Source organism: Callorhinchus milii, unplaced genomic scaffold (assembly GCF_018977255.1).
Source record: "Callorhinchus milii isolate IMCB2004 unplaced genomic scaffold, IMCB_Cmil_1.0 Scaffold4, whole genome shotgun sequence".
NCBI classification, from domain to species: Eukaryota; Metazoa; Chordata; class Chondrichthyes; order Chimaeriformes; family Callorhinchidae; genus Callorhinchus; species Callorhinchus milii.
In genome coordinates, this window is record NW_024704745.1 from 5,054,343 (window position 1) to 5,067,477 (window position 13,135).

Here is a 13,135-nt window from a genome sequence, read left to right on the forward strand (position 1 = left end):
ATGAAACAGAGCCTCGTATCCCCTTTCCCACAGTGGCGGGGTGGTGGTGGGGGTGGGGGTGGGGGGATGGTCAGGTGTCTATTTAAAGCCCCCACCTCTCCCCCCCCACACACACTCACCAGGTGAAGTTTGAGGAAGGCTCGGCTGATGAAAGGAGAAGGTCTGAACAGGATGGGAAGCGGTCAGTCAGTCCGTCTGTCAGTCCCCCCGTGGAGACTGACTGCGGGTCAGTGGAACTCAGGCTCCAATGTGTCACAATGAGCCCAGGGAATCAGAGCGCCCACTCGATCACCAGGGAAACCACACAAGCCCATCAACGGCTTCTGGGAATGATAGTTCTCCTCTCTCCTGGATGGGGCGCTTTATAACGAGAACATTATTAATTAATTCATTAATTCATTAATTCATTCATTCATTCATTCATTCATTCATTCATCGATAATAAGAATGGCTTTGCAGTGTGTCGCGTCGAAGCGCCTCGAGACGTCTCGCAGACGTGATAAGGCGCTGTATCGTCAAACCCGGGGGTTGATATTTCCGAAGCCCGGGCAGTCAGGCGTTTGGACGTGTCAAAGGGCTTCACGGAATGCGCTGCAAAGCGAATTGAACTGTAGATTTCGTGGGCGGAACGCGGCAGCCCATCGCGCACAGCGGCAGCGGCCCACAAAACGGTCGTGGATTGAAGTGACCGGATTCTTCTTCTTAGAAAATTGTTTTTTGTGGAAGGGATTATTACTCCTGGAAAAGAAATAATCACAATAATAATAAATTATTAATTTATGGCGGGAACTCCATCCCACATTTCCTCCGCCTCGCCCCCCCCCCCCCGCCTTGCCTCCTTCAAGACCCATCTCAAGACCCTCCTCTTCGACCGTGCTTTCGATCAACCTGCTTCCCCCCCCCCGCCCCCATGCCCTCCAACCTCCCCAACCCCGACCCCCAGCTCGGGTCTGAAACACTGACTGTCCAGTGCCTTGGGACGTCCTCCCGACGTGAAAGGTGCTATACAAATGTAATTTTGTTGTTGTTGTAATAATAATAATAATCCTTGCATTCGATACAGCGCTTTATCAATCCTTTTTAAAAAAAATACATTAAAAATACATTCATAGCGATTTCTGTTATTTTCTAGGGTGCTGCTGTTTAGTTTAGTTTTTTTTAATATCATTAACTATATGGAGAGAGAGGGAGGGGGGTGGAGGTGGGGGTGGGGTTGTGGGTGGGGGAGGAAAGAAGCTTTATTTTATTTTTTACAAAAAAAAAGTTGAATAGAAGTGAAGTTTCGGTGTAAGTCATTATTAAAAAAAAAAGTGGATGAAAGTTAGAAATAAAAAGTGGATGAAAGTTAGAAATAAAAAGTGGATGAGAGAGAAATAAAAAGTGGATGAAAGTTAGAAATAAAAAGTGGATGAGAGTGAGAAATAAAAAGTGGATGAAAGTTAGAAATAAAAAGTGGATGAGAGTGAGAAATAAAAAGTGGATGAAAGTTAGAAATAAAAAGTGGATGAGAGTGAGAAATAAAAAGTGGATGAAAGTTAGAAATAAAAAGTGGATGAAAGTTAGAAATAAAAAGTGGATGAGAGTGAGAAATAAAAAGTGGATGAAAGTTAGAAATAAAAAGTGGATGAGAGTGAGAAATAAAAAGTGGATGAAAGTTAGAAATAAAAAGTGGATGAGAGTGAGAAATAAAAAGTGGATGAAAGTTAGAAATAAAAAGTTCTAATAAAGTTAGAATAAAAAATTGTTGGGAAGTTCTGCAAACATTGCCAGGCACAGCCAGGGTGAGGAATCCCATTGGCCAGTCTCGACCACTAGCCTTATAGGGAAGGTGATGGTGGGGGAGTGGAGGGGCGACAGAGAGAGAGAGGGAGAGAAGGAGAGAGAGAGAGAGAGAGAGAAAGAAAGAGAGAGGAAGGGGAGGGAGCATCCAAAAAGAGCGACGTCAATCAACGCCTGATTGACAGGAGAGACGGCCACTCACAAGTGCCCTCGGCCCCTGGGACCCGCCCAGACGGCAGCCCGCGGCCAATCAACGGTGAGCAAAAGGGGGCGGGCGCTGCGCTTGTCTCAGTCCTTGGCTCAGTTGCCTATTGACCAGTTTGGCTGCAGGTGGTTGGACTTGTTTGCTCTCTCTCTCTTTCTCTCTCTCTCTCTCTCTCTCTCACTCCTTTATTTATTATTTTTACTCTCTTTTCTTTTTGGGGTTGTTGCCCTTCCCTCCACACACACAACACACACAACAGAGAGTGAACATGGTGATCAAGGTTTTTATTGCTACCCAGTCTGGATCTACTGCAGTAAGTAAATGAAATGAATGTCATGTATTTTTATTTGTGTTTTCTTTTTCTTTCTTTTCTTTCTTTTCTTTCTCTCTCTCTCTCTCTTTCCCTCCCTCCCTCCATTCAATGCAAAGTAACCTTTCTTTTTATATCCAGCCACAGCTGATAGCACATACCATAGCCAGGGCAGCAATCAGTCAATCACACACACACTCATTCACTCACTCACTCACTCACTCCCACCCACACAGCCAGAAAGATAGATAGATAGATAGCAGACAACATTTGCCCTACAGAAACTTCCAGAATCCTACAGCTGGTTCAATCCACTGCTGTTTCGAGGCGCGCAATGAGCCGCCGTGTTTCGAAGCCCACAAAAATAATCCAGTCCATTGGCTTTGCGGTATGTTCCCGTGAAGCGCTTTGAGAGACGTCTGGAAGACGTGATAAGGCGCCGTGTCAAATGCAAGGATTATTATTATTGTTGTTGTAGTTCCGGTCTTTAGTTTTATTTCCCTCCCACCAAAAAAAATGATTGCATCGTTAAATTTGTTAAATTTATCCACCCGCAGTTAGCAAGCGCATTGCCCTATGTGAATTTTATATAAGAGTGCTACAGCTAGAATTGGAGAGGTATTTGAAAAGGAAAATTTGCAGAGTTGTGGGGCAAGAGCAGGGGTGGGAGAGGGACTTGTTGGGTAGCTCTTTCAAAGACCTGGCACAGACATGATGGGCCGAATGGCCTCCTTCTGTGCTGTAACCGACTATGATTCTGGTTCCCATTTTTATTTTTTAAATAAAACCAACCTCTCCCCCCAACAATTGCATTGTTAAATTGCTTCTACCCCCTTTGCAATGCAATCACTTCTGAATTTAAGAGAGGTGTCTTTTTTTTCCCAAATAATTTTATTTACTTTTTTTGAAAAAAATCCGATGTTTTAAGTTATGACAGTATTGTCTAATTTTTAAACTATCAAAGCCCTACACTTTACTTTATTGTCTCTGTTTCCTGTGTATAGCACACATCGTATCTTTTTTTAAAAAAGTTTATAAATAAGATGATGATGATAATAATAATAATCCTTGTATTTGATACAGCGCCTTATCACATCGTTGAGACTCAAAGCGCTTCACAGCATAACATTTCATCCAAATGAAAGTAGTTAACAAAGTGTGTTATTTCTCTTTGTCCCTTTGTATCCCTTTGTCTCTCTTTTAAAAAAAACAGGAATGTTAGCCGTCATCCAGATGGGTGAAAGTTGATTGGTCTCAGGGGAACTATGTTTATTTTGTTCTCTAATGGCTTGGGAGATATATTATCATAAAACAAATGTAATTGTGATTTTAAACATTGAATAAGACTTATTCTCTTCTGACGCAAAGTTTCTTTTTGTTTGTACGCTCATCCTCCTAGTTCTCGCCAGACCCCACTGGCTCCCCGTCTCAGAATGGATTGATTCTGAAATCCTCGCCCTCGCATGCAGTCCAGCACCTCCCTACCTACCTCTCTGACCTGCTCGTACCCCAATCTTTTTTCTCAGCTAATGCAGGCCTGTTCCATGTCCCCTGACCCATCCTGGCTACTATCACTGGCATTCAGGACCTCGGCCGCTAAGCCCTCAAGCTTTGGAACTCCCTGCCTCAACCCCTCCACCTCTCGCCCCTTCTTTATCTATCTTTAAGCCCGACCGTAAGATCTACCTCTTCGACCTCCCCATCTTCTCCCTTGCTCGGCAACCCTGTCACTTAACGTATCCGAGATGCTATCCTACATGAAGGGCACAGTGTAAATGTAAATTGTTTTTAACAATACATATTCGCATCCCTTTCCTACCTCAGAAAGTGTTACTCATTTGGATCCACGCGTATGAAAAGTGCTTGCTGCTTAGTGGATACAATAACAACAACAAAAATCATCCTTGTATTTGGTGTAGCACCTTTCACGTCGGGAGGACGCTCCAATAATGTACTGTGACGTGGAGTGACTGTGTGTTTTGTGGATAAACACGGCAGGCAATTGCGTATGCCAGTGTCCCACAAACAGTCGTGGAGCGATTGACCAACTTTATCTGTGGGATTGTTGGCCAGGACACCAGGAGAAATTCCCTTCTCTTTCCGAATAGTGCCGTGGGATCTTTGAACATTCACCGCAATCTTGGTTCGATGTTAAAGTCACAAACGTTTGACTCAGTACAACCAACCGAGCCAGGCTGATACCTATATCAAGTGCAAGGATTATTATTATAATCAATCTTATATAATAACAATCCTTGCATTTGATATGGTGCCTTATCATGTTGCCAAGACGTCTCAAAACTCTTCACAGGATTACACTGTGTATTTTGTGGGTGAACGTGGCAGCCAGTTGCGCACAACAGTGTCGCACAAACAGCCATGGACTGAGTGACTAATTTCGTTTGGGGGTATCATTGTCCAGGACACCAAGAGAGAGAAACTCCCTTCTCTTTTCGAATAATGGCATGGGATCATTAACATCCACCTGAGCAGGCAGACGGGACCTCGGATTAACGTCTCATCCGAAGGACGGCACCTCCGACAATTCCCCCAGCGCTGCATTGGAGCATCAGCTTAGACTGTGATTCCAAGCCCCGAAGTGGGATCTTGAACCCACAGCCTTCTGACTCAGAAGAGAGAGCGCTACCAGGCTGACACATTCCCCTATATAAGGGGAGTGCAAGGCTAATTTCTGAACATCGTCAACGAAGCTCTCTCTCCTGACTCAGCAGTATAATATTAGCAGATCATCTGTTTCCAAATAAAGTTGACAGCGCACACCTATCGCCTTAGACGTGTCCAAGGAACCGTCAGGTTTGGCAGAGCCGGTGTTGTTTGGCAAGACCTCTCTCGACTCCCTTTGGCATCGTCTTCCACGTCGAAAGAGCCTGAGACAGTTTGACAAAGATGGAAAGAAGCAATTCTAGCGTTTAAATTAAATAAAAGTTGGAGGCATTAACCGTTTGAGTCCGGGTCTGAAAGACACCGTTCAAAATGGATGCTCGTTGAAGTACTGTTCCATCTTGGTCTGTGGCAATCAATGGTGGGCTGACGTGTGGGTAAAAATTCTGTTTGGTCTTTGCTATGGGGGTAGAGGGAGGGGAGGAATCCCATTGAACACTCCTCTAAGTCAAAAGGTTGTGGGTTCAAGCCCCAATTCGGGACTTGGAATCACATACTCAAGCAGATACTCCATTGCAGCGCTTGGGGGGAGGTGTTTCATTGTAGGAGGTGCCATCCTTTGGATGAGATATTCACGCAATGCAAACGTGAAGTAGCAGCAGTGTCACCTGGTGTCGAGGAATATTCGAGAAGACCAGACCACTTGCTAAACGCATTGGCGGAAGCTATTACCCCCGGAAAGTGATCCTCCAATTGACTGACAACCGGGTTCCTACTTACTGCTGGAGTAAGGAAACTTGCCTAATGATTCGCCCGTCCGGGAATCGAACCCAGGTCCTTTCGCTTGCGAGGCGTGTGCGCTAACCACTACACTATGGGACTACCGTTTATAATAGAGTACGCGGCAATGGGTAGGTATCAGCCAGGCTCAGCTGGTAGCAATCTCGCTAAGGTGAGTTGGAAGGTTGTGGGTTCAACAACAACAACAAATTGCATTTATAAAGCGGCTTTCATGTCGGGAGGACAGTCTCAAGGCGCTGATAGGACAGTCCAAAGGTTTAAAGCCTTATGTTGCCACTTTGAATTCACAGACAAGGCCACTGGTGGCCAACCTTTTGTTTGGCAAAGCAGATCAATTTTTCTTTATTTAATTTTTCCCGAACACCTGCCCCAGTCAAGGCAAGTCCATCCCAAATCAATACCTTGTTTCCAGTACCTATCGAGCCAGAATCCCTGTGGCATGGCCACGAATGAAGAAAAATTCAATGTAGAGAAACCAAATGGTTAGCACACCAATAAAGTTGGCCATCACTGGTCGAGGCCATTTCTCCAATGAAGTACAGTTCTGGGGTAAGGCTGAAATGTTGGGATACGGTGTCCTTCGGATGAGACATCGAACCAAAGTTCCATCTGTGCCTGTTCTTGGTGATTGAAATACACCTGTTGGAAGGTTGCGGAAAATGCATTCCTCATCCAGGAATAGGTTTGCAATAGACAGCATATGCAATTCCAACACACCCAATGCTTTTCCTTCACTCCTGTCCAGAAAGAAGAGAGAACGTGCATATTTATAGCCTCCCTTCACACCCGAACATCTCTGCTTGCCTCTTCTCAAGTAATTGCTGTTAACTGCATTGACTCCATTGGTTAGGAAAGTGAGGCAGCCAATTTTGGGGCGAAGCTGTTAAATCTCCCATCAAATGGAGAGGGCTCCTCTTATTTTCAAAGTAGTGCCATGGGATGTTTGGCCTCAGTGTCATAGACGCGCGAGGTGGAATGGATCGGTAAATCATAGCGTTCCCCCTAGTGTAGTGGTTAGCTCGCTCGCCTCGCAAACATGAGGACCCGGGTTCGATTCCTGGGAGGGGAGAAACCTTGGGCAAGTTTCCTTACTCCACACGCATCTGATTATCTAGCAGTAAGTAAGAACCTGTTTGTTAGTCGATTGGCAGATCGCATTCAGGGGTAATAATCCCCCCCCCACAAAAAAAAATTGGTCATTCAATCAACGACTGTTTGTGGGACACCGCTGTGCGCAATTGGCTGCCGCGTTTTGCCCATAAAATATACAGCCAATCCACTTTATAGTATAGTCACTACACTTTACAGTGAAACCATGAAGAGCTTTGAGACGCCTCAACGACGTGATAAGGCGCTATATCAAATGCAAGTATTATTATTATATTCTATGAAGTGCTTTGAGACGTCTCAATGACGTGATAAGGCGTTGTTTCAAATGCAAGGATTAGGCTCTTCTATTATTATTTGCTCTGAATGTCACGGAGACAATACTTAGCAAGTCAACTGAAAGCTCCCAAAAGAGCTTCTAATTCAGGTCTGAGAGAGGATATATCTGAGGAGACCTCACAGAACCGTATAACATTTTAAATAGGATTTACAAATTAAACCCAGAACAATATTTTTGGATGCGCCAAGACCGTAGAGCAAGAGGACGGTAGAGTTGCCGTTTCAGGGCAGCCAATGGGAAATTTTCCATTACCCCCAGAGGGTAATTAACGACTAGAACAGTTTACTCGGTTGAAGCCAGGATGCCGGGACACATTTACAAAAAAAACAGCTTGATGCTGCGATGGGAAGATGGTAGCGTGGTTGTTATGGAAGGATGAGATCAGATGGGTTGAAGAGCTTTCCTCACCCGAAGCGATCTCGTAAGGAGTTGAGCAGGTGTTTGTGAATAGTATAGATATTCTAGTCCTTGAGGTGGTATCAAGGTCTTTGCCGTACTAGGAAATTGGAGGAGATTATTATTATTATATCTTTAAAGGGTAACTAAACAGACAGACAGACAGGACCTTGGTTCGATGTCTCATCTGAAGGTCAACAATTGCAGCGTTCTCCCCACCATTGCGTTAGATTGTCAGCCTCGACTGTGAGTTTGAAGTTTCAATGTGGGGGCTTGAACCCGCAACCTTCTGATCCAGAGACGAGAGTGCTTAGCAACTGAGCCAGGCTGACACCTGATGGCTGGGAAAATGGAAATGGCATTTCAGTATGGTCGAGGCTGCTCTTCTGAGGTTGGGCAGGCAAAGGAAAAGCCTTACTGTAATCTATTGCTGAGTTGGTTAGGTCTGGGGTGGGGGGCGAGTGGCGGGGAGTTGGGGGCAATCAGTGCTTATGGAACTGCAGCCTAGTAAGAGGAGGACAGACCAGGAGAAAAATAATTGATAGCAAATTAGCAAAAAAATTATACAAGTTAATATATAATTCAATATAAATTAATGCTAAAAACTGCTTCAACATTGAGACTGGAATTAAGAATTGATAGTTGGTAGTGTTCTCGTCTTGTTTGAGTCAGAAGACTGTGGGTTCCATCCCCATGTAGGGATTTCAGTGGTGGGTGGGGGAGTGTTGCATTGTCAACATCGACAACAAGTTACATTTATATAGCGCCTTTCACGTCGGAAGGACGTCCCAAGTGCTGGACAGCTGGGGGTTGGAGTCAAGAGAGGTGGAAGGCAGGGAGAGTGGGGGTAGGAGGGTGACAGGAGGCACGGTCGAAGAGGTGGGTCTTGAGACAGGTCTTGAAGGAGGCAAGGGAGGGCGTGAGGTGAAGCCACTGTGAGATGGACTTCACAATCTAGCAGTGGGACCATGGTTCAGTTAGGACTGGAAAGTCCATTTAAGATGCCAGACCGAACCTGTGCTGGGGAGAACAGAGAGGGACTGCATTCCTTCCTAAATGCTAATTTTTCCCCATCATTACAGTAAAGTCTCAGTAAATAGAAGTCCTGTAGCGTAGTGGCTAGAGCGGGAGGACCCGAGTTCGATCCCCGGGCAGGGCGAAACTTTTGACATGTTTCCTTACTCTGCATGCCTCTGTTTACCTAGCAGTAAGTGGGACACTTGTGGGACACTGCTGTGCCCAATTGGCTGCCGTGTTTTGCCCATAAAACATACAGTCAATTCACGTGAGACACGATGAGGCACTCTATCAAATGAAAGGATTATTATTAGCTCTGTTTACCTAGCAATAAGTAGGAACCTGGTTGTTAGTCAATTGATGGATCACTTCCCGGGGGTAATAATCCCTCCACAAAAGTATAAATTGGTCACTCAATACACAACTGTTTGTGAAACACTGCTGTGCGCAATTGCCTGACGCATTTTGCCCACAAAATAGACAAGTCAATTCACTTGACAATATATTCTGTGAAGCGCTTTTCAGACGTCTCAACGACGGGCTCAGGTGTTGTTATCAAATTTCAGGATTAATATTATTATTATTTTATGAATGTCTGCAGTGTGACTGACCTGCGACTTTCTGATATAAAGTGCTCGCTCACACAGCTCAAGGCCAGACTTTGCTGTGTGTGTGAGCTGGGTGCATTGCAGACGGTATTGTGTTACTGCATTCCAGAACGCCTCTGGTCAGCGCTGCAATTAGTGCATTTTGCTTGTCGTGCTATTTTTGGTCGGAGCTTAGCAAGCACTATTAGCTTGAAAACTTTTCTCTTCTGCTTTTCCCTGTCCGTCAGTCCACCCCAACCACCCCAGCCCTCCCCATTTATACTATGCAAGCTGTGGGGTTCATATCCTCCTGGGTGCGTGTGTGTATAGGCAGGGGGCTGTGGGTGGGGGAGGTAAAGTGGGGACTCCATTGGAGCTGCACTGGTTCCAAGGTGACGTGTTTGGCAATAGAATGTGGGAATTGCGCCTCAGTGACAGTCTCTTGTCCGGTTCCTGAGCCGGGCGGGTGCGCAGTATTCCAGGGCACCGCTGACGACAGTCCAGCCTGGCTGATCGGCCGGACTTTGAAGGGCAGAGCAGTCAATGGGGTCAGGGAGTCATCCCACTCAGCTCCTGTCAACTCTGCAAGCCAAAGCCCTAATGGGTAGGGTGGTCCTAGCTGGACAAGCAGCGGGAAAACTTGCCAGACAAGAGCTGGTTAAATTCCATCACAAGCTCTGGGATCTCCTCAAGCCTTTGCTCTTGCCAACCAAACACCTCATACTCTCCGGAATGTTAGGTAAGCAAGATGCATCCCTCCTGGGGAAGAGGGTGTATATTCCTTTCCAAACACAGAGAAATTCCCATGAGTGGGTGACGTACATGTGTGGAATCTTTATCTAGCAAGATCAATATCCAAACAAGAGTTCGGAGCTGACCTTAAACTGGCTGCAAACAAGTCGTGTTTTACAATAGAGATAAGCATGTGATTCGTGTCCTTAATACTGGGTTTAAATTCACCCGACTTGGGATTTCAACTTCAGTGCTAATCAATACTCAGCTCCAGTTTCAGCTTGACATAGTCTGATGTAAGTTTGTTGAGGTATCACAGAATACAAAAACAGTTTGTCTCCCCTCCCACCCCTCTCTTTCTCTGTCCGTCTTCCCTCCTCTCTCCCTCCCGCACACACACACGCACGCACACCGCAGACACATACACTGTGAAGAAAATCGATATTTGAGCAGATGGTCCACCACTGTTTGTGGGACACCGCTGTGCGCAATTGACTGCTGCGTTTCGCCCACAAAATATACAGTCAATTCACTTTAAAGTATATTCTATGAAGCGCTTTGAGCCGTCTCAAAGGCGTGAAAAGGCACTATATCAAATGCAAGGATTATTATTATTATGATCAGGGGATTGGTTGGATCCAACTGTTTGCATGGAGAAATTGAAAACGTAGCAAGCAATACTGTATCATAATAATCCTTGCATTTGATATAGAGCCTTTCACGTTAGGAGGACATCCCAAAGCGCTTCACAGGATATATATTGTGAAGGGGAGTGACTATGTATTCGTGAGTTGAGAGTCACTGTGTCTGAGTTTGGTTTACATTTGGCTTCAGTGTCACTGAAATAGCGGGGGCGGGAAGGGTAGCATTCAGCTAGAGTTTCTACCTGTAGGTTAGTACCTTGCTGATCTATTTTTTTTTGCTGATGGGCTTTAACCCACAACCTTCTGATCCATAGCCTGCAGTGCTAACCAATGCAGCCAGGCTGACAATTATAGCTGGTGGACTTGTCAGAAACTAAATACTCCTTGAACTGAAAAGGAAACCAAGAGGTTTGGAATGAGGCCCAAAAATAGAGCCTTAGCCTTAGAAACTTTGAGATCTCTGGGCAGCACGGAAACCCGATTGGAGGAGTTCGTAGAGGGAGTGGCGGGAGAGGAAGGAGTGAAGCTAGGAAGCAACAACTCGTTCCCGGACCTTGGAAAGGGAAGTTGGAGATAGGGCGGTAATTATAGTGCAGGGATGGGTTTTTTGAGGATGGGGCTGAAGACGGCTGTTTTTAAAGGGGTGGGAATGGTGCCAGTGGACAAGGAGATTGATGATGTGAGTAGTTGGGCAAGGAGGTGAAGCTGGGAGGTAAGGAGAGGAGTAGGGATGGGGTAGATGGAGCAGGTTTCATATGGGTCCTAATGATGGTGAGAGAGGAGGGGGAGACAGGTTTGAAGGTGTGTAGGGGGGATGGGTAGGAGTCGGCGTGAGGGGAAGATGGGGAGGGGATAGCCGTTAGAAGGGCAGAGGCAGCTGAGTGGATCCCCTTGATTCTGGTCTCGAGGAAGTCCAGCCTCTCCTTGCAGTTGACATTGGAGAAGAGGATAGGCAAGGCATGAAGAGGGTGGGCAGAGGAACTGGTTGGTGGAGGAGAAGAAGAGCCTGGAGTTGTCCTTGGCCTCCAAGATTATCTATAATAATAATAAGTTAGATAAGTTGAGCCAGGTGTGTTCGGCAGTACACACCTGTGCCTTGAGGGAACGGAGGTAGCTGGTGTACCAGGGTGAATTGCGTAAGTAGGAAGTGGTTCGGGAGGTGAGGGGGACAAGGGCATCGGGAGTGGGGGAGAGGGAGTTGTAGAGGAGATGACCGAGGAGGATAGGTCATTGTGGGAGGAAGCCCATAGGGGGAGGAGTTCAGATGATCCCAGGGCAGTGGGAGTGGAGGGAGATTTTTTTCCAGGGGCGTTAGGAGGTTGAGGTGGGTTGGGTGGTGGTGGGGAGAGGGATTGACGAGTTAGGGGAGATTAGGGGAGTCCTGTAGCTCAGTGGTTAGAGCACTCGCTTTGCGAGCGAGAGACCGGAGTTCAATTCCAGGCAGAGGGCGAAACTTTGGGCAAGTTTCCTTACTCCACACAGAGCCTAATAATAATCCCTACAAAACCAAAAACAATAATAAATTGGTCATTTTCAATCTACAACTGTTTGTGGGACATTGCTGTGCGCAATTGGCTGCCGCGTTCGCCCACAAATATACAGTCAATTCACTTTACAGTATATTCTGTGAAGCGCTTTGGGACGTCCTCCCGACGTGAAAAGCGCTATATCAAATGCAAGGATTATTATTATTATTAAGTAATGGTCCGAGATGGCTTTGTCGGTGATGGTGAGGTCCGAGACGCTGAGACCCCGGTAATCACCAGGTCAAGCCGGTGGCCATGGACGTGTTTAGCAGGGTGGAGCGAGAGAAAGGAGGGAAATTCATCGGAGATAGAGCGAGAGGGGCTGAAGTGCTGGTTGAAGTCGCCAAAAATGAGGAGGCGTTCTGAACAGAGGCAGAGGGAAGCTCGAACATTGGTGATGTCAGAGAGGAAGGTGATGGAGGGTTTGAGGAGGCAATAAACAAAGAGAATTTTGAGGGAAAGATTGGAGGGATGGTGGAGGATAAGGTGCTCAAAGGAGGAGAAGGAACAGGAGGAGCAAGTGAGGACCTGGAGATGAGCCACCCCACCACCATAGCGGTTGGGTGTGGGGTATGGTGGAAGAGATAGCTGGGTGGTGTGGCCTCAGTCAGGGGGAAGGTGATGCCTGTGGTGAAACAGGTTTCTGTGAGGGTGAGGATATCAATGTTTTCAGTGACTGTATATTTTGGGGGTTGGAAATGCAGCAGCCAATTGATTGGATTGTATGACCAAATTATCATTTCTAAAAATGTTTTTAAAGAAGGCTTATTACCCCGAGAAAGCGGTCCGGTCCACCGAACTACTAACAACCAGGTTCCTACTTACTGCTAAGTAGACAGAGGCTTGTGGAGTAAGGGAACCAGCCCAAAGGATTATTATTTAGCGGCTGGGAGTTGCGATAGTGAAGGTCCCGAGCCTGCATAGTTGCTGCTACAAATGAGATACAGTTACTCAGTGAAGGGCACAATCGGGGACCTGACGTAACACTTTGTGGTGAAATGGCCTTTGAGAGGAGGTATTGATGGCAGTCTGGTAAAGTCCAGCATTACTTGCATTCACGGTCACCCCA

General features: G+C 46.2%; 1 protein-coding gene across 10 annotated transcripts in view; it reads left to right on the forward strand.

Moving 5' to 3' along the window:
- The first annotated feature begins 2,069 nt into the window (after window positions 1–2,069).
- The window catches only part of LOC103190845 (SH3 domain-binding glutamic acid-rich-like protein), a 29,194-nt gene continuing 18,128 nt past the window's right edge, over window positions 2,070–13,135 (forward strand). For 9 of the 10 annotated variants that reach the window (XM_042334159.1, XM_042334162.1, XM_007911740.2 and 6 more), the window contains exon 1: window positions 2,196–2,297. In XM_042334159.1, the coding sequence (XP_042190093.1) occupies window positions 2,253–2,297 (45 nt within the window). In that variant the 5' untranslated portion in view covers window positions 2,196–2,252. Of the gene's footprint in view, window positions 2,110–2,195; window positions 2,298–13,135 lie in introns of those variants that run through there. The other variant, XM_042334155.1, reaches the window with a different exon arrangement.